At 42.6% G+C, this 19,916-nt stretch overlaps 2 protein-coding genes across 3 annotated transcripts in view; one reads left to right on the top strand and one right to left on the bottom strand.

The window, feature by feature from the left end:
• The window catches only part of LOC143500300 (uncharacterized), a 14,773-nt gene extending 11,768 nt beyond the window's left edge, over positions 1-3,005 (bottom strand). The window contains exons 1-3 of the mRNA XM_076994377.1: positions 2,950-3,005; positions 401-607; positions 1-192 (exon numbers count right to left, since the gene is read on the bottom strand). The exon at positions 1-192 is cut by the window's left edge and continues 242 nt beyond it. Coding sequence (XP_076850492.1) covers positions 1-192; positions 401-601 — 393 coding nt within the window. The 5' untranslated portion in view covers positions 602-607; positions 2,950-3,005. The remainder of the gene's footprint in view (positions 193-400; positions 608-2,949) is intronic.
• Positions 3,006-3,024: 19 nt separating this feature from the next.
• On the top strand, positions 3,025-18,494 carry LOC143500303 (uncharacterized). 2 transcript variants are annotated; one of them, XM_076994391.1, is made up of 5 exons: positions 13,330-13,539; positions 13,712-13,815; positions 17,672-17,782; positions 17,876-17,965; positions 18,171-18,494. In XM_076994391.1, exons 2-5 carry the CDS (start codon positions 13,783-13,785, stop codon positions 18,435-18,437), a joined length of 501 nt encoding a protein of 166 aa, XP_076850506.1. In that variant the 5' UTR covers positions 13,330-13,539; positions 13,712-13,782; the 3' UTR covers positions 18,438-18,494. The 2 variants fall into 2 exon arrangements, with proteins under 2 accessions (XP_076850505.1, XP_076850506.1); XM_076994390.1 differs by lacking the exons at positions 13,330-13,539; positions 13,712-13,815 and adding an exon at positions 3,025-3,266.
• The last annotated feature ends 1,422 nt before the right edge of the window (positions 18,495-19,916 follow it).

The raw sequence follows: 19,916 nt of genomic DNA, 5'->3' as shown, positions 1-19,916 counted from the left end.
TTCTGAACCAGGGCCACACACAACACCCTCAGGTTTAATCCTGAAGTCTGAGAGAAAGGTCAAAGGTCTCACGGTAATGACCACGTCCTTCTCAGCCAGCGAGGCTCGCAGCTGGGCCGTCTCTAAGGGTGTGTTACTTAGCTGCATGCGCAGGTCCTGCAGTTCAGCCTGATTATGTCTCTCCACACATTCCTACACACACACACACACACACATTAAGCTCTGTATCTCTGTCCCCATATATATATATATACACACACACACAAATATACATACATATACACACACACTCGCATACACACCAACTCACATACACACACACAAACCCGCATACACACACACGCATACATATACACACAGACATACACACACACACACATATACTTAAAAGAAGACTTACTGATGTAGTGTGACTGACTTTCAGAAATCTGTTTGCTCCCTCTCTGTGCCTCAAACACACACAGAAACACCCACACAAACACACACATACACACAAACAAACAAACACACACACAGCCCTCAGCCTCTCTCTCCGCTTGGTCAGCGTTATGTTACTTTCTCCTGGCGCCCAGCCCTGCTCCAGGTCCCGCACCATGTTCATATAGTCCTGAGAGAGAGAGAAAGAAAGTAGAGTGTGTGTGTAAAAGAGGGAGAGAGATTTAACTATTGATGTTAATTACAGCTCACTGATAATCTCCTAATTAAATATTCATCAGCTGTTAGGATTTTGTGTTATTTAGATGGCCATATGTGTGTGTGTTTGTCTTTATTACATGGTGGGGGCTTCAACACATGCAACACCCCCAATACTCCACACATATGAGGACAGTGCAGCCTTTAGAAACACTGTATAATTACCCAGAAATCCTCCACACACTATAAAATGGAGACCCTTTTTAAACCTCACCTCAAGCAATGGCATAAATGCTGCTTCCCTTGAAACAAACACAAGCAACTTTGCACATGGAGATTCCCCAAGGACATGGGGAAACACAGAGCTGCATTATGACTAGTCAAACACGTACGTCTGGGTGGGGAACTTGGGTAATGTAGGCCCCAATACAGGTACTGGGATTTATATGCACCTGTTTGTGTGTGTGTGTGTGTGTGTGTGTGTGTATGCTCTACGCCAGGGGTCGGCAACCTTTGAGACATGGAGTGCCAACTTTAACATGTCTAGTCAATGAGTGTGCCACTATCAACAAATAAATTTGGAGGGGGTGGCGAGTTTAAGAGTCTTTGACCGGGGGGGGGGGTGTAAATGGACACAAATTAAGTATTATATCGCGATCGATCGCCAAGTATAAACGCCTCCGCCGCTCGCGCAGGTTGGCGCGAGGTGTGCGGAGTCGCGCGCTACGGTCACTCACGGAAGTATAATCCATTAATATAATAATTTATATTATTATATATATATATATATATATATATATATATATATATATATATATATATATATATATATATATATATATATATATTTGCTGATGTTGGTCCAGCGTGTCGCGTGCCAGTGATTATCCCTCGGCGTGCCAACGGTGGCACGCGTGCCATAGGTTGCCGAGCCCTGCTCTACGCCTTCAAAGGTACAATTCACACACACACACCCTCCATTAGCCACATGTCCTCACATCCTTCAAAGGTACGATTCACACACACACACCCTCCATTAGACACATGTCCTCACATCCTTCAAAGGTACAATTCACACACACACCCTCCATTACCACCTGTCCTCACATCCTTCAAAGATCAGGGTTAGGAACAGCAGGGTAACGCAGACTACTGCCACTGTCGTACAAAACACAAACACGGCCCGCTCACGTCGCGGTTACGCGGCGCTCGAGTCTAAGCGCTACACGCCGCGTTTGTCCTCCCCAAACTACAGACCTGGACTACATCTCACACGTCCAAGCGACTCAGGACCGGGTGACCTACCTGTTTCACTCCTTTCGTCTTGAAACCACACACAAGAGTTGGGTCACGTTGCGCCTCAAATACTCGCTCACCAAAATCGAATGAATTGCGTAATAGAACTAATCTATTCACTCCTCATACGTAACAAAGGATTGTGGTTTAGAGTCATATACTGTATGCTGATATATTGTAATATACTGTATGGTATGACCTATCCCTAACGCTGGGCACCAGGGGCTGACTGGCATACATTACTACCGAGGATTTCCCCGGTGGGCCGATGGGTTGGTGGGCCGCCGGACGCCTATGGTTTAACTCGGCCCGTGGAGGAGCCATTGCCGCGCACTGCGTCCCCGGCCCGTAGTCACGCTGCTGTTTAACGTTGTTATTACCTCCCCCGCTCCAGTCACACTAACCTGCTCAGCGCGGCCGCCGACTGAGCCTGTAAACACATGAACGAGTTGGACCGGGCCGCGGACTGGGCTGGACTGGGTGCTGGACTACGAAAACATACAGCAACTGTGTCACTTATTAATACAAGTATTCACGAACTGGAAAAGCCTTGTCCATACTAATGCCATATTAATTATATCTCCCTGTTTGTATCCCACGAGTCAAGTGAGACGCCAGTTGCACACTGACACTGCTGAGGGTCTAACTCAGGGTTATTCAACTTTATTTTTCTGCGGGCCAGATTTGGCAGAGAGCTCTGACCTGTGGGCCAGACAATTTTCAGACCTGTACTAATACTGTCATAGTGGATGTAAAATTGAAGCGAACGTAATTTGTTGTTATTATTTATGGGGCGATGGGCCGCGTTACAAATTCATTAAAGGACCTGATCTGAGTAGCCCTGGTCTAACTCATCATGTAATCCCTCCGCGACACGGTTGACACTACTGAAACGTGGAAAAAATAGGTCCGCATTGCCGTAAAGATGGAGCAGTCTAAGCCAGGGTCTAGACCAGGAGTGGCCAACCTGCGGCTCTTTGCCTGGTTTCATGGGTCTCCCCAGCCGGTCCGCGCTCTCACCTGCACTAACGATCTGTGCCGTGGCCCGGTTAGTTCATCAGCTCTGAGGGCGACACACTGCTACACCTTCGTGGTGCGCCGTTTGTTTACAAGCCTAGCGAGCCGCTAATACTTTTAAAACCGGCGTAGTGGAAAACGGGAGACTAGCGGCATGAAGTGTCTGTGCTATTGTGATTGTGCTTTGAGTCTCGTTGGTGAGACGCGGTTCTTCTGTCACACGTTTTGGAATAAACCACATACGAGGTGCAGCAAAGGCACCGCAGATGACTGAGGGAGCTTCAAAACTACTGCCGCTGTCTGTTCTCTTCTTCCTAAAGGTGAGCGCAGGTCAGTGGCGATGTAACGAGTGTTGATATCGGAGTTGATCCACTTTTCACCTAGAAAACAACAGTTGCGTAGTGTGCGCCCACCTCCTCCAACCGTGCCAAAGTCCTGAAACATATCACGCCTTATGTTTATATCGAAGTTTGTGTTTGTTTTTAATGTGCTGTTCGCTTAGCTTGAGTTCACTCCGGTATTGTGCGTGAGATGAAAACACCGCTTCCTAGTCAGAACAAGATAATTTCAATAAACAATTTGTGTGTGTGTTCTCAAAATGGCAGGGAAAATGCACATCTAAACAAAAATATGAAGATGAACAGAGGACGTTTTTAACAGAGTAGGCAGCCCTAGCCCAGCACCCGGGGAGCAGTTGGGGTTATGTGCCTTGCTCAAGGGCACGTCAGTCATGGCATCAGGCCTGGGAATCAAAGCCAGACCAGTTCCCTAACCACCAGACCATGACTGCCCCCACATTGTTTGTGTGTGACATTTACAATAAATCTGAGCAGAGGTGTGTGTGTGTGTGTGTGTGTGTGTGTGAGAGAGAGAGAGGGGGGGGGGGGGAGGGATGGGTGATGTTCAAGCATGTCCATGTGTATGATGTGGCTCTTTGCTGTAACACAGTAAAAAAAGTAGCTCTTGGTCTCTGACGGGTTGGCCACTCCTGGTCTAAATAAACTACGAAACGTAAAGGTGGTGCTGAAAAGCTGAGAGAGAAAAAAATAAAAGCTGCAGAGGTTACTCACTGAGTGAACAATGTAGGTTTCAGTAGGTTTTCATGCACTGTTTCAGTTGTTTTTCCCCTGTATTTTGTCAGGGTCAAGTTGTTAAGTTTGTTAGTTATTTTGGTATGCCACTATGGCTTTGTAATCATACTATTGCTGGAGGTAATATTTTCTATATGACAATTAAAGCTGTCATATACACTACGTGCCATGTATAGATTAACATACAGTATACACACACACACACACACACACACACACACACACACACACACACACACACATACATACATATATATATATATATATATAATGTGTGTGTGTGTGTGTGTATATACTGTATGTTAATCTATATATATATATATATATATATATATATATGAAGAGTTTGGTTCCAAAACGCGATAAACGCCGTTTTTCTTTTAAATGAGTTAGAGCCAGAATCAGAATGGTATGTGAACACTCTTGAAAAGCCAATATTCAATTCTTATCAAAACGCCACATCCGCCGTGTAATACTGCCCTGCTTTCTCTCTTTCCTTCCAAAATGCAACAAACGCCAATCCTGATTTCCCGCAGAACGCCACATCTCCACTCATCCAATCACAGCACACCACCACATATGGAAACATTATAGACGCGACCTGTTGAGCCGCCCGGCATTTCTTGGAGCCTACTTTGTTAAAATATATCTCGTTTTTCACTCTCAAAGTCCGCTAAAATGAACGGTTTTGATGGTATAGAGGAGCCTGTTCGTATAGCAGTTATACTATTGTCGTGGAAATTTTCTGGAAATGGATGAGGACTCAGACGTGGTTAAATGATTAATTTATTACAAAACTATAAATATATATAAATAGGACAAAGACAGACACAAGACAGACACAGACATGAGAGTCTCATTCAAGCATGACAACTCTGAAGGCAGGGGGGCAGTCCCCCGCTTATATACAATCTTAAACACAATTCAGCAGTTCTAACAGCAGGTTATCTTTAGCACAGCATGTTCCAAAACATAAGCGTCAAGCAGGCTACTTTGTCTCACATGTGTGTATCTCCTAATATGGACTTCCCTAGAGTTAGCGGAAGCAACTGATGTATCAGTTGAACACAGAGAAAGCTAAATGACCCAAGACTAGTAGTCTAGTGACTACCAGTTAACAGTGTTCTTACCCTCAGCACTCTCCCTGACCTGGGTCACGTATAGCACACATGCATAATATGAACTAAACATGGTTACACTGAATCACACTACTTCATTATTGTAGTCCTTCTGCTTAGTCAGAATGGACAAATACTAAATCATAAAGTTCATAATGATCTCTTATAATAACTAAACATGATCTAATCAATGATGATTAGTCAATAATCAATAATTTATGTCACACAAGGCAGAAGTCAAAGCTTAAAATTTAAGTACTAAAATCGCAGCATGAATATTAATTACACTCTTGCATGAAGAAAATGAAAGGAAGAAAAAAATTTAAACCCATGCTTATCTTAATGCCTAATTATTGTGCATATTTGTGCATTGTGCATATTTATGTGCATATTTATATATCTATAAAATTGAAACGTGTACCTAAAATGAAGGTTCGCATGCGTCTCTGTCTTCTCAGTGCCATCTCAGCCCCCTTGTGGCAACTCTTAACGACTTATGAGTCCTCTGGAGCAGTCTTAACTTTTCGGGAGAGTAAGAGTGATTCTTATACTTATATAGTTTTGATAACAGGCACTTACACTTAACTCTGTGAGTAGGAGCAAATCTAAGAATTTTTCAGCACTTAAGTCCAAAATTCCACTCTAAGAAGTTTGATAAATACGGACCCAGACCTTTAAGAGAACTACAGCCATTCAGAATGTGGGCCACAGACTCCAACTGCTGGGTGGAGCCATGAAGCAAACAGAAGGGTGAATGGACTGATGGATACCAGAGTGAGAGGTTATATTTAGTTGGTATCAAAATATCAAAACCTCCTCACTGATTTCAGCATTTCTGAATATTGAGTGTGATACTGAATGATCAGCAGATGCCAGGTTAGCCAGCTTCCCCTGAAGCTTCAGACTGGACCAGTATTGTTGCTCTACACGTTAATCCTCCAGCAGTATTTTTCTTGATGTTTTACTTTGCAGCTGGTGGGATGTTTCATTAACTTTAACACAAGCCTCAACAATCACTGATGTATCTTTCACTATTATTTCTGAAACTTCCACATATTCCTGCTCTAGTGTCGTCCATTTTAATTCTGTATTTGTTCTCCTACATAAGTAATTTAGATCTGGCCACACACACACACATACACACACACACACACACACTGCTAATATCTCAGTCTCTGGATAAGCGCATGTGCCCAGTATAAGTGTACCAAGCTGAATAAACAGTGACCGATCACTCACATGGCCTGAATCCCTCATTCACTGATGTCAGGTCAGTCTTGGAATGTTTCAATATGTATGGAGTGGATACATGATGTGTGCTGGCATGCTTTGGTTAAAAACCCCACTTCTGTGTAGGCAACCAGCTGTCAGATCTGTCCGGTGTTTCCATGTGGTCAAATATGAAATGATACGAACACAAACACATGCTTGTGACTGTGTGTGTGTGTGTGAATCTCAGCCCCGAAATTGTGCAAGGAGCCCAGTGTGAATCATCCAGAAAGCCACTGCTGTCTGGCTGGCAAGGTCAACGAAGCCCAGAAGAACGGCATCCTAGAGCTGAGGCCTGTTACCGCCGAAACGACCCCGGTCAGGGCAGGGGTCACGAGCGTCACTCAAAGTGTTCATGTTTTCAGGAGAGCATAAGACATCCTCCGATCTGGGAGGTCTGACCGCGGCGGCGGTGGTTTGTGTTTGACGTGCGTTTCTCCGCAGGAGATCGAGCGTTGCGAGTAGGGGTGCACGATATGGACTAGAATTGCGATGTGCGATAACATTGTTGGATATCCCGATATCGATGTGAACCACGATAAATTAAGATTAAAATACAGAAATGTAGTGTCTCTCTGAACAGCAGCACGTTAATTTGTTTTGTTTTTTACTGTGTAATGAATCCAGAATAATTCCAAATATTTTGCAGGTTTATTCAACAATAGATTCAATCTAGGTTTAAACTTTCACGAGTGAGCGACTCCGCACACCTCGTTAACCTCCGCGAACGGCGGAAGCGTTTAATCTTGCCGTGTCACATTCTTTGCAGTGTTGTCCGAAACGATATGTAGGCCTAGTAGTATAAAAAAAACACCCCTCAAATACAGGGGAATGAACTTTTACCTGACCAATTTTAATGTTGCTTTGTGTTTCAGGTTTGAAAAGTGCTGGAATTTAGGCTAAAGTATTTGAAAAGGCTTGAAATTGTAACTACTTCGTTTCACAACAAATATCTGTCTGACTGAACAATTCTCTTGTATTACGTTAACATATACGAGCCTCTTGTAATTCCAGGACGAAACATGAGAGAACGTGAAGACGTTAAGATTGGGCGTTTTGAAAATAAATATCCATTAAATAATGTGATAAAAAAGCGAATTATTTCGAATCATTTAGAGTATATGTATAAATATTTTATTCAATAACGTGCTGGGAATGATTGAAATGGACCTTGAAAGTGACATACAAGTGCTTGAATTCCACCTTGTATAGGTGTATGAACCCTGCAAACATGACTGTTCTCATTGCGCCGAAACGCGGCGCGCGAGAACTTTAAATAAATAATAACATTAAATAATGTGATAAAAAAGCGAATTATTTCGAATCATTTAGAGTATATGTATAAATATTTTATTCAATAACGTGCTGGGAATGATTGAAATGGACCTTGAAAGTGACATACAAGTGCTTGAATTCCACCTTGTATAGGTGTATGAACCCTGCAAACATGACTGTTCTCATTGCGCCGAGACGCGGCGCGCGCGAACTTACAAAATTCGAGAGGTGCACGACCTCGTGAATCGACAGCGCGCGAGGCAATTGCACACGGGCGAAGCCACCGCGATTACGTTATTTTCGCCTCCCGGACCCTCGCGCCGCATCAAGTGTAAACCAGGCTTAAACCAAATCGCGTGTCTGATGAGCGTGTTCACCTCACTCCAGGGTTGCCAGGTCCTACAAAAGTTTTCCGCACAAAATCTGCGAGTGTAAGTTGTCGGCGGGGTGGGGGTTGCGAGTGTGAAATGGAGACAAATTAAGTATTATATCGCGATCGATTCTTAGTGTTGACTTGTAACTTTCGCAGTAGCCCAACTCAAAAGTAGCCCAAAAAACCGCACCCTGCGGCCCCAGAATTTTTACCCGCGGCTGGATTTTCAAACAAGCCCAATTTGGCGTGAAAACCGCGAACCTGGCAACTCTGCCTCACTCTGCCTCTTGCCTACTTACGTCACGTGATCATAGTCTGCAGCGCGAATAGCTCCCTCTATTGCTGGACGAGGATAACGCAATTTGAGTTTGCTGTTATTCAAGGAGTTATCGTGGCTCTTTCGATGTGTTTATCGTGAAACTTCACATCGCGATAGCGATAAAAATACGATTAATCGTGCAGCCCTAGTTGCGAGTGCAACCACCTGATGATCCTGTTCCGTGTTGGTGGCTGCCAGTTCCGGGCGCTGTACACCTACGCCGCCGACACCCAGGAGATCCTGAAGCTGTCCGGCACGGGCCCTCGCGCCGTCACCCGCAAGATGATCGAGAAGCTCTTCAAGTACAGCTCCGACCGCAAGCAGTTCACAGTCATCCCCGCCAGCGTGGACGGTGGATGTGGCAGGTGCGGCGGATCGGCTCCTCCAAGAGGAAGTGATGCGTGCCGCTTGCTGGTTTCCGATTGGCTTCTGACCAATGCTTCCTCGCTGGCTAAAGACTCGGCCTCCTGGCTTATTGTATTTGCCCCTCCTCCTGCTCTCTCGTTGGCTACCGAGAAGGTCTGGCTATGTCCTCATTGGCTCACCAGCTGCTTGAGCCAGGTGATGGGGTGGATGTGCTCGTTCTGCATGCCTGCTGATGCGAGAAACCCCCGCCCGGCCTCCTCCACCCTGAAATGGGCGGAGCCTGCACTAGAGAGAAATCAGGCTGAGGAACCACGATATCACCAGGCTGCCTCACTTCGCATTTCAGACCTCAAGCTCCGCCCTCGCCAATCTTGTGAACACCAGCACATGTCTGTGGATGTGACACACCTGGCATTGGCTATTGAGGGGGATAGGCCCTGGTTTTGATTGCCTATGACGAATCTGTTTGAGTTGATTCTGTTAAATGGCAGGAATCCCTGCATGTGGCACTTTTTGAGTATGTTGAAAGTGGTGGGTTTGGATCTACTGTAGTATTACTAACACTGGTACTAAAGGTGACACTTCACTACTGAAATTCCCTACACATACATTTACATTTACAGCATTTGGCAAATGCCCTTATCCAGAGCGATTTACATTTTTATCTCATTTTTTATACAAGTGAGCAATAGATGGTTAAGGGCCTTGCTCAGGGGCACCTCAGTCATGGCCTAAGGTCTGGGAATCAAACCCCCGACCCTCCAGTCACAAGACCAGTTCTGTAACCGCCAGGCCATGACTGACATACATGCACACAAACACTGTGCTATGGTCAAGGAAGTGTATGTGTTGGGTTTGTGTGTGTGTGTGTTGGGTTTGTGTGTACGTGTTGGGTTTGAGTGTGTGTGTGTATTGGGTTTGTGTGTCTGTCTGTCTGTGTTGGGTTTTTGTGTGTGTGTCTGTTGGGTTTGTGTGCGTGTGTGTCTGTGTTGGGTTTGAGTGCGTGTGTTAGGTTTGTGTGCGTGTGTGTTGGGTTTGTGTGCGTGTGTGTCTGTGTTGGTTTTTAGTGCGTGTGTGTGTTGGGTTTGTGTGCGTTGAGTTTGTGTGTGTGTTGGGTTTGTGTGCGTTGAGTTTGTGTGTGTGTATGAGTGTGTATGTGTTGGGTTTGTGTGCGTGTGTGTCTGTGTTGGGTTTGAGTGCGTGAGTGTGTTGGGTTTGTGTGCGTTGAGTTTGTGTGTGTGTTGGGTTTGTGTGTGTGTGTGTGTGTTGGGTTTGTGTGCGTTGAGTTTGTGTGTGTGTATGAGTGTGTGTGTGTTGGGTTTGTGTGCGTGTGTGTTAGGTTTCTCATAGCTCTCTACATGCTGCTCTTTATTCCACCACTTTAGCAATGCACCATTAGCAGTGCTATGTGCAAAATGATGAACAAACTCTGATTATGGATGCACATGGAAAGGGATTGTGTGTGTGTGTGTGTGTGTGTGTGTGTGTGTGTGTGTGTGTGTGTGTGTGTGTGTGTGTGTGTGTGCGCGTGGTGGATGTTAACATGGTCACCTGCTGAAGTAAAGGCCCTGTACTGGTTTTTGTGGGATTTAAAAAATAATTTTAAAGCTTTTTATCATGGAACAGGACTGTTTGTTTGTTTATTTGTTTGTTTGTTCATATGGCTACTCACTTTTTTCTTTCACATTTTCACTACTGATTCATTCTCACTCTTAGTTGTTTCACTATTTTTGTCTCTTACATTCAGTATTTGTTCTTTTTAAGGCTGCTGACAGTATTTATGCACTTCTGTCATTTTTCCCACCGGGGAACATGATTGTAATGAATAGAGTGTTAGCATTCAGTTCTGAATGTATGTTCTCTTGGTGTCTGACTGGGGTTGTGATCATGTACGGATTGTGAAAACCTTCGCTTTACTTTTTATTTAAATATAATTCTTCCATTTATTTATTTTAAATAGGAACACTGAACATTTATTATCACTCAAACAAATATTTTCTGTCGTTTGTAGTTTTTTTATTCGTCCAGTATTCTGTTACCTGGCCACCAGTGATGGCTTAGTTACCTTGAAAAAGAAATCCGATTACTGATTTCTCCTTTAAAAAGTAACTTAGTTATGATACTGATTAATTGATTTTAAAAGTAACTACGTTAGATTGCAAGTTAGAACTAGTAGTTACATTCAGCAGCAAAATTAGTTTTTCCCAATACTCACTATCTTGGAAGTGCATTTTTAACAGTAACAATGTATCTCTTGACACCGGGCAGACATGACCTGGTTTTAGGGAACTCGTCTTGTGGGTTTGATTCCCAGGCCTGAGGCCATGACTGAGGTGCCCTTGAGCAAGGCACCTAACCCCAACTGCTCCCCGGGCACCGGGCTAGGGCTGCCCACCACTCTGGGCACGTGTGATCCACAGCCCCCTAGTAATCACTAGTGTGTGTTTGTGTGTGTGTGTTCTAACTGCACAGATGGGTAAAAAGCGGAGGACAAATTTCGATTGTGGTGACAAATCACAATTGACAAAAATATGGCACATTTTTTACATTTATTTAAACAGTGTTGGGAATGTTACTTTAAAAAAGTAATTAGTTATAGTTACTCACTACTTCAGGGTTGCCAACTCTCACGCATTGAGCGTGAGACACACGCATTTGACTGTCTTCACACGCCACACATTCAATTTCTCATGCTGAAAAAAAAAAATCTAGTTTATTTACCTCTGATCCACATCTATGTTTCAATGAGTTACTAGTTCGCTCTGGCGCCAACCACTGGCGATCGATCGAGATATAACCAGTACTGGATATAATACTTAATCTGTGTCTATTTTACACCCCCGGTAACAATTTACATTCGCTGCTAAACCCTAGCTAACTTTTGATATTTATTGCACATCAAAAGACCAGTGCAGGATAAAATCCTTTAAAATCCGAAATCTTTGTAAAAAAAAAAAAAAAAAAAAACAGTTACACTATGTAAAGTGCATTTACATCTATCAAATTAAATTAAATTCTCTCAACCTGAGACAACTGGTTTGTTCACAACAGAAGTAAACTTAACAATAAAACCTCTATTCTTAATTAAATAAATCCAATACCCAGTCTGGTAGACATTTAGGAGCTTCAAGTATTTTCTTAAATAAGGTTTATGGGTCATTCCAGGATTTTGGTACATTTCCTGTCCCACCACTTAAATTTCAAATGTACATATCCAAAATATCTAAATGACAATTTTTTTAACAAGGTACTTGTTATAAGACAAACTGTAAAATTTGGTGGAAAAATAAGCGCCTTAGATATTATTCAAAAGACCGAATACCTTTGAACCACCTCAAAAAATGGCCGTTTTCTCTTGTCCCACACATTGGGTGACCAACTCCTTTGCCAAATTTAACAATTAAAATAAGCTCTAAATAAATTACTTCCTCTTGTATATTGTTGAAATGCATCTCCTTTACTTATGAAAACAACTTCTTTGGTCTACATTGTATTGCATGTCACAGTTTTTACACTATAAGGAATTTTATCTGGCAGAGAAAGGGTTAAAAATATTTGTGTACTGGCACAAAGGAATTTGCATCACAAGGACATTTCCTGCCCACATGGGAAGAAAAATGGTAAGTGCTCTAACAATTTTCAAGGTTTTTTTCCAAATATGTTTGTCCAAGTTGTGTGTGTCACTCAGTGAATGCAACTCTGTTCCTCATTTTGTAAGACTAATATTGAGTACAGTCAAAATTTACTTTATATACTTATATTTGTCCTTGATCTTGTATATCAATCAATCAAAGTTTATTTGTATAGCGCTTTTAACAACTCAAGTTGTCGCAAAGCAGCTTTACAGGGTTTACAAGGTTAACAATACTATGGGTCCAGAACCCTAATGAGCAAGCCAAAGGCGACAGTGGCGAGGAAAAACTCCCTATACATAGCTAAATTTTACAGTGAGCATCTGTTCCTGGGGTAGACCACAACTTAGCCTAAATTTGCAACCCTGTTACTGCATACCAATTTACATCTAATAAAGAAAAAACTGCTTCCATATCTGAGCTTGACGAATCAAACTTTTTGATAACCTGTAGATAATAAATATATGATTTAAAATGATCAAATTGAAGATCAAATTTTCAGAAGTGACCACCCCTGAAATGTACCAAAATCCTGGAATGACCCTTATATCGCCACATTGAAAATGCCAAGTTTTCTTCAGCTTGCTCCTGACTCGCCTTTTCTGCCTCTTCTCCGTTTGTGTCGTGCGTCACTGGTGTTTGGGCGCACGTGTAACAACACTGGCTCTGATTGGCTACCATAACGCTGCCTTAGCCAATCGCTTACTGACTTGTTAAGTTAAACAGGTGTTACACCGAGAACTGTGGCCTAAAAGTGGACCTGACCACCCAGGGCCCAAGTAGGGAGAGGGGCCCATGAAAATCCTGATAATAGTTTTTTGTGATGTTTTTATTTTGGTGTTTAATTGGGCCCTCTAATTAATTATTTATTAATTAATATTTCAAATATATGGATAACATCAACTGAGGGAATGAACTTTAGTCTCAACATATTGAACATTCTGGGGCCACCTCTTGGCTGTGCAAAATGGTTTAGTCCGCCCAACAGCTACCGGCAAGTGTAACGTCAGTGAGCCCAGATTGAATGACCTGGGGGCTAGACATCATGCTGCCCAAAAAGCACAAATCAGGTTATCAAAAGAGGAAAGAAAGGAAGGAAAAAGAAAGAATGCAGAATGAGGGGAGGCAACTGTTGACAGCTTTCCCAAAGGTGAACCGAGTTTGCTTCTTATACAAAGTCCAATTAAAGTTAACGTAGTCCACTCCAGACAGCTGCTGCTGTTTGTATGCTCACGTGAAGTCGTTAGCTTAGCAAGTTGCATGCGGCTGTAAGTATAAAGACAATTATGAGCCGGCTAACGTTAGTTGTCAACATTAACCAGTTTCAGAACAAACAGTGGTGCTGGTGCAGCAGCAGGAGCAGCCGTGGCCAGTCCTGACGGCTCTTCTGAAGATGAGCCTGAGGTTAGAGATGAACAAAGACAAGGTGAGATCATTGTTCAAGTATTCAAGGGCGAGCTCCCCCCTCCGACCCCCCTTATGTTGGTATGTTGGTTAGAGAGAGAGAGAGAGAGAGAGAGAGAGAGCTGCTGACTGGTAGAATTACTGACTAAATGTGAGTTGTTTACCTTAAGTTTAAAGTAGGTTAGCCTTTTGGCTCAGTGCGTGTGCTATAGCATATTGTCTACTAACACAGCAGAGCTGAAAGTGAAACTTAATAAATGATCCTCCTAGCAATATTTCTGCTGTATATATCAACATGTAAATAGCCTACCAATATCACTGTAGTAGGCTCAAGTGCACACTAGCAATGTATTATTTTTGTCTGGTAAAAAGCCTTAGCATTGCAATGCTTTGCTGTGCTTAAAAGCTATCAGTGCTCAATGAATTCATGACGTTACCAAAGCCAATGAATAATCATGTTGATCTCAATATCAATCAAAATTATGCTTATGATTTTTGCCATACATTTTTGCCAGAGAGTGAGAGAGAGAGAGAGAGAGAGAGAGAGAGAGAGATGTAAGTGGTGAGAACATAGAAATACAATGAGCTATTCCTCTCCTATGCTTGTAGATGTGTTTGAGAGTAGTGAGGAGGTTGGGCAGAGAGAAAAGGAAGGACCAAGTGAGGGAAATGCAGAGGAGTTGATGTCAGAGGATCCAGGACTGTAGCCAGACAAGCTAACTGCTCAGCAGAGAGAGACTCTAGTTTGCAGACTGGCTAGTGAAAGTGTAGACCTGACCAAAGTGGCACCCAAAGACAAGGACGGCAAAGCATTCCCTGACCATCTTCAATATGTTAAGTCGGCCAGAGGGCGTGAGAAGATTAGGAGGGACTGGTTGATCCACAGTGACAGCACAAAGGCTCTGTTCTGCATCTCATGCCTTCTGTCCTCACATGAGCAGACAAGGCAATCAAAAAGTGCACTGAACAGCAAGGATGGACTTACGTTATCAGACATTAAGTGGCAAAAAATGTATAGAAAGTTCCCAGAACATGAGACACACACTCCCCATGAGCAGTGCTATGTAAAATGGAAAAGCCTTCAGCACTCATTAGTGGTGGCCACAGGAGTAGATGGGCACCTTCAAAAACAGTTCCAGACAGAAACAGAGAAACATACCAAGATCTTAGAGAGGCTTTTGGATGTAACTCTTCATTTGGCTTCAAGAAATCTTGCATTCAGAGGCAAAACCTCAAATTTGGATGATGTCCATAATGGCAGTTTTCTTGGAACTCTTGAGTTGTTGCCCCATTATGATCCCTTCTTACATGAGCACTTAGAAAAAGTAAGACAAAAAACAATAGGTTTCCCACACTACGTGTGTGAACCCTAATAAGAAAGGGTCACGTTTAACTCACTACCTAAGTCCAGACACGCAGAATGAGTTTATTGAGCTCTGTGGCAAAAGAGTGCTCAACACTATCCTGAAAGAAAGAGAAGATGCAATATATTACTCTGTCATATGTGACTCAACACCAGACATATCTCATACAGAACAGAACATGCTATTGGTAAGATATGTACATCACGACAAAGAAGACTGTGGTGTTTGAAAGATAGTTGAGAGGTTTATCGAATTCAAAGATTTTGACAAAAAGACAGGCCAGGAAATTCCCAAATTGATTCTAGAAGCGTTGCAGTCCAATGGCACACCTTTACAAGAATGTAGAGGACAAGGATATGATAATGGAGCCAACATGTCTGGGAAGGTGAAAGGAGTACAAGCTCAGATTTTAAAAGTCAATCCACTTGCCACATTCTCCCCCTGTTCTTCTCACACGCTCAATCTGGTTGGTGTCCATGCGGCTGAGTCATGTCCAGAGGTTGCAACATTTTTGGGCTCTGTAAACCGTCTTTATAATTTCTTCAGTGCTAGCCCAGAGCGATGGGCAACCTTGAAAGAAAAGACGGGATGTTCTCTTCATCGTCTCTCTGACACTCGATGGAGTGCCCGCATTGCTGCAGTACGAGTTGTGGCAGCTCACTTGCCCTCCACCCTTGAGGCACTAGAATGTCTTAGCCACCTGCAGTCTGACAAGTGAAGCAAAGTCCGAGGCAAATGGTTTGATCAGTTATTTTAAGACCTTTGGTGCCATCGTCCTTCTTAATGTGTGGGTAAAGATTCTGCGGTGGATTGAAAACCGAAATGTGAGGGTTACACTCACACAGACACAAGCAGGAACCCGGAGTGACAGCTAGAGGGGGGGCTTAGCCCTACGTAAAAGCGTGGCACTTTGGAGAGGCCTTAGAACCAGTATTAATTTTGACAGCAATTTTTTATTTAGTTTTAATCTTAGTCTTTTGACTAAAATGACATTTAGTTTTAGTCATAATTTAGTCATTGGATTTGTTTTTAGTCTTAGTCTAGTTTTAGTCGACTAATTATCAAAAGAATTTAGTTGACTAAAATATTAATATGTTTTAATTTAGTTGACTAAAATATATAAAATATTAATGGTGTAATAGTCATTATATACACTTGCACAAAATGAAACATGAAAATGAAAAAACTAATTTCCAAACAACTTTATTGACCTGAACTTATAGTTATTGAGCATAACAATAACAAAACATTGATGACCAGTAGGCCCGCTCTCCCTGAAAACATATGGAGTTTGTTATGAACAATGCATATTACATTCTATATAAAACTGGGTGCCGTAAAAACAACAATGCCATAGCCTGCAGATGTCATTTCATTTGTCGTATTTTTCCCGACATCATCGTCCCACATGGTTTACACACTGTCTTCTTTTTCTCAAAGTCAAAAGAGAAATGTGTCCATATATCGCCTCTTATCTTTCTCCCTGCTGACATTGTCGAGTTAACTTCGAGTTGAATTTCATGAGTGACCACAGTTCACAGGCTGGTATGGTCTTCCAGGGTTCTGTGCGATGTGAAGACGTTAGTACTGATTGGACAGTTATCCGGTTTGTCCCGCTACTACGCTAAAGTAGTTACGGTTGGATCTCTTATAAACTTATCCCTACCTTTCTCAAAAGATAAATCAGATCTGATTGAATGCCGTCGCTGGCCAATATTTTCGTCTAGTTTTTATTTCGTTGATGAACATGTCCATTAATTCTTTCTCTCCCCCCCTCTTTTCTTGGTCCACCTAACCCCAATAATTATCACTTTGCATATTGTTATCACTATATTATACAGAATTGTTATAATTGTCATTTGATCTATACATAAAAACAAAGTTGTCCTCCAAAGATGGGGGGGTGGAGGTGGGCCATAAAAAAAAAAAGTCCATTAATTTTGTCATCGTTTTTATCCCTTCGTATAGTTTTTATTTAGTTATCGTCTCATTTTTTCGTCATGAAAAAAAGGTTTGTTGACGAAAACTATGACGAAAATTATTCGTCAACGAAATTAACACTGCTTAGAACAATACTGTGGAGCTCTTCAGTACTTCTAACTGTTCAAACTGACTGTACATCTTAAATGTAATAATTTTTTCAAGTTATTGAAAATTGTAATTTATTACACCAATTGCTATTTATTTTTATTATTTTTTAAGTTATTACATAATGTGTTCACACCTCATATTTTTGCAATTTATGCAAAACCACTTCTCTCCTGAGTCAGCTTAAGTGATTTTGGCTGAAATTTTGTGGTTCCCACTGAGTGAGTGTGCTAATGTGTTGCAGCCCCCAACATGTAATAAAGACAAACACACACACACACATATGGCCACCTAAATAACACAAAATCCTAACAGCTGATGAATATTTAATTAGGAGATTATCAGTGAGCTGTAATTAACATCATTAGTTAAATCTCTCTCTCTCTTTTACACACACACGCTCTTCTCTCTTTCTCTCTCTCTCAGGACTACATGAACATGGTGCGGGACCTGGAGCAGGACCAGGCACCAGGAGGAAGTGACATCACGCTGACCAAGCTGAGAGAGAGGCTGAGGGAGAAGGAGAAGGCTCTGGAGGTGCAGTACCTCCTGCCACTCCATCAGTCACCGCTGCCATCCTGTTGAAGCAGCCTCAATAACCTCAGTGTGTGTGTGTGTGTGTGTGTGTAGAATGCGCTGGATGAGAAGTTTGTGGCTGTGGAGGAGAAGGAGAATGAGGTCCACATGCTTCAGCTGAGCGTGTGGGAGAAGGAGAGAGAGGTGGAGCGCCTGAACAACCTGCTTTTACACATTGAGGAGACCATCAATATAAGCGTGTGTGTTTCTGTTTGTGTGGGTGTGTGTGTGTTTGAGGCAGAGAGAGGGAGCAAGAAGATTTTCGAAAGTCAGTTTTTTTTTTTGAAAACACAAGCTCTTAACAGTGCACTGAGGAGGGAGAACCAGCTGAAGGTGTGTGTGTGTGTAGGAGTGTGTGGAGAGACATAACCAGGCTCTGTCAGCATGCACAGCTGAACTGCAGGACCTGCACAGGCAGCTAAGTGATGCCCGGAAACCTGTCAGCACGGCAACCGAGGACACACCCTTAGAGACGGCCAAGCTGCGAGCCTCGCTGGCTGAGAAGGATGCCGTCATTAACGTGAGACCTTTGACCTTTCTCTCAGACCTCAGGATTAAACCTGAGGGGCAGTCATGGCCTGGTGGTCAGGAAACTGGTCTTGTGACCGAAGGGTAGTGGGTTTGATCCCCAGACCTGAGGCCATGACTGAGGTGCCCCTGAGCAAGGCCCTTAACCCTCAATGGCTCCCTTGTATAAAAATGAGATAAAAAAAAAAAGTAAGTTGCTCTGGATAAGGGCGTCTGCCAAATGCCATAAATGTAAATGATTGTGCACGTGTGGCACACGTCTGTGTCTGTTAGAATACTGACTTCTGAAAGCTCATTAAAATATTAGCATTAATATTCTAATAATTAGCATATTGGCGGGACTGGTTTGTGTCGGGGCTGTTGCCTGGTTAACCATGTGTGTGTAGGGATGCACCGATTCACGTTTTTCACTTCCGATACCGATTCAGATATCTGAGGCTTCGCATCGGCCGATACCGATCTGATTAAAACAGTGCTGAGTAAAACAGTGCTGAATTGACTTAAAACATTGTTTTTTAAACACAGACATACTGAATTACAAGTTTATTGAAAACTCTGCACCAGTACAGCACACTTAAACACACATAAAACATGGACACCCACCACCCATCCCATTACTGTAGCAACCACAGGGACTGGCCCGACTGCTAGCCAACGATGCTCCCCAGACGCTAGCGGTCCATGCCGTAAAGATAAGAGGCTACCGCTCTCTAATGTTAACTGGGAAATCAGTACTGGGTCAGGATTCAGTCCTGGGATGGTCACAGTCACACCCCATGACCTCTGACATTTGATAAGGTAGCAGTCTGGGGCACTGGAATGCCAAAGGAATTTAACAGGAATTTGAAACGTGAACTGTTGTCATTGCTTCATTTTGCGTATCGTTTTTCAAAATAAAAGCGCTATGAACCCTGTTGCTTCGTGTTGTAGAAGGTGGTTAAATTTAAAATCTGGAACGTTCTAAATTCTTTTTGGTTGATCAGGATGTACATCAGATTCACACATCAAAAACAGACTAAAAACCATTGGAAGAGGCAAACCTTATTTGTAATGTTAAAAACATTTTACTTTTGGCAGACGCCCTTATCCAGAGCGACTTACATTTTATCTCATTTTTATATAAGTGAACAATTGAGGGTTAAGGGGCGCCTCAGTCATGGCCTCAGGTCTGGGAATCGAACCCACGACCCTCCGGTTACAAGACCAGTTCCATAACCACTTCCCTTCCCTAACCACCAGGCCATGACTACCAAACCAGATCTAGAACCCCCAAGAAGCAATTATTTAAAACACATTTTGTTTTTTTTTTAATCAGTTTCTAACTCAAAATATTCAGTCTGCCTCAACAACCACTCAATTCCCAATATAGTAAAGTACAACATATCTTCATTGTCAAATACGTTCATGACATACAAGAAAACCCAACACAACCACTAATGGTCAAGGATTAGATTGGCTACAAATCATTTTAATAATTAAAACATGACAATTAAGTATGATTTAATTGATTCTCCTGTTACTAAACATGAGTTTGATGGAAACTTTGTGACAATATTGCATTTACAAA

This window comes from Brachyhypopomus gauderio, unplaced genomic scaffold, assembly GCF_052324685.1.
Source record: "Brachyhypopomus gauderio isolate BG-103 unplaced genomic scaffold, BGAUD_0.2 sc140, whole genome shotgun sequence".
NCBI lineage: Eukaryota > Metazoa > Chordata > Actinopteri > Gymnotiformes > Hypopomidae > Brachyhypopomus > Brachyhypopomus gauderio.
This window is presented reverse-complemented; position numbering and strand designations above follow the sequence as displayed.

Excerpts from the sequence above, each read along its gene's own strand:
- LOC143500303 (XM_076994390.1), top strand. The coding sequence starts at position 3,213 with ATGACTGAGGGAGCTTCAAAACTACTGCCGCTGTCTGTTCTCTTCTTC. Across the intron at positions 3,267-17,671 it reads CTGTTCTCTTCTTCCTAAAG|GACTACATGAACATGGTGCG; the intron begins GTGAGCGCAGGT and ends TCTCTCTCTCAG. Across the intron at positions 17,783-17,875 it reads AGAAGGAGAAGGCTCTGGAG|AATGCGCTGGATGAGAAGTT; the intron begins GTGCAGTACCTC and ends GTGTGTGTGTAG.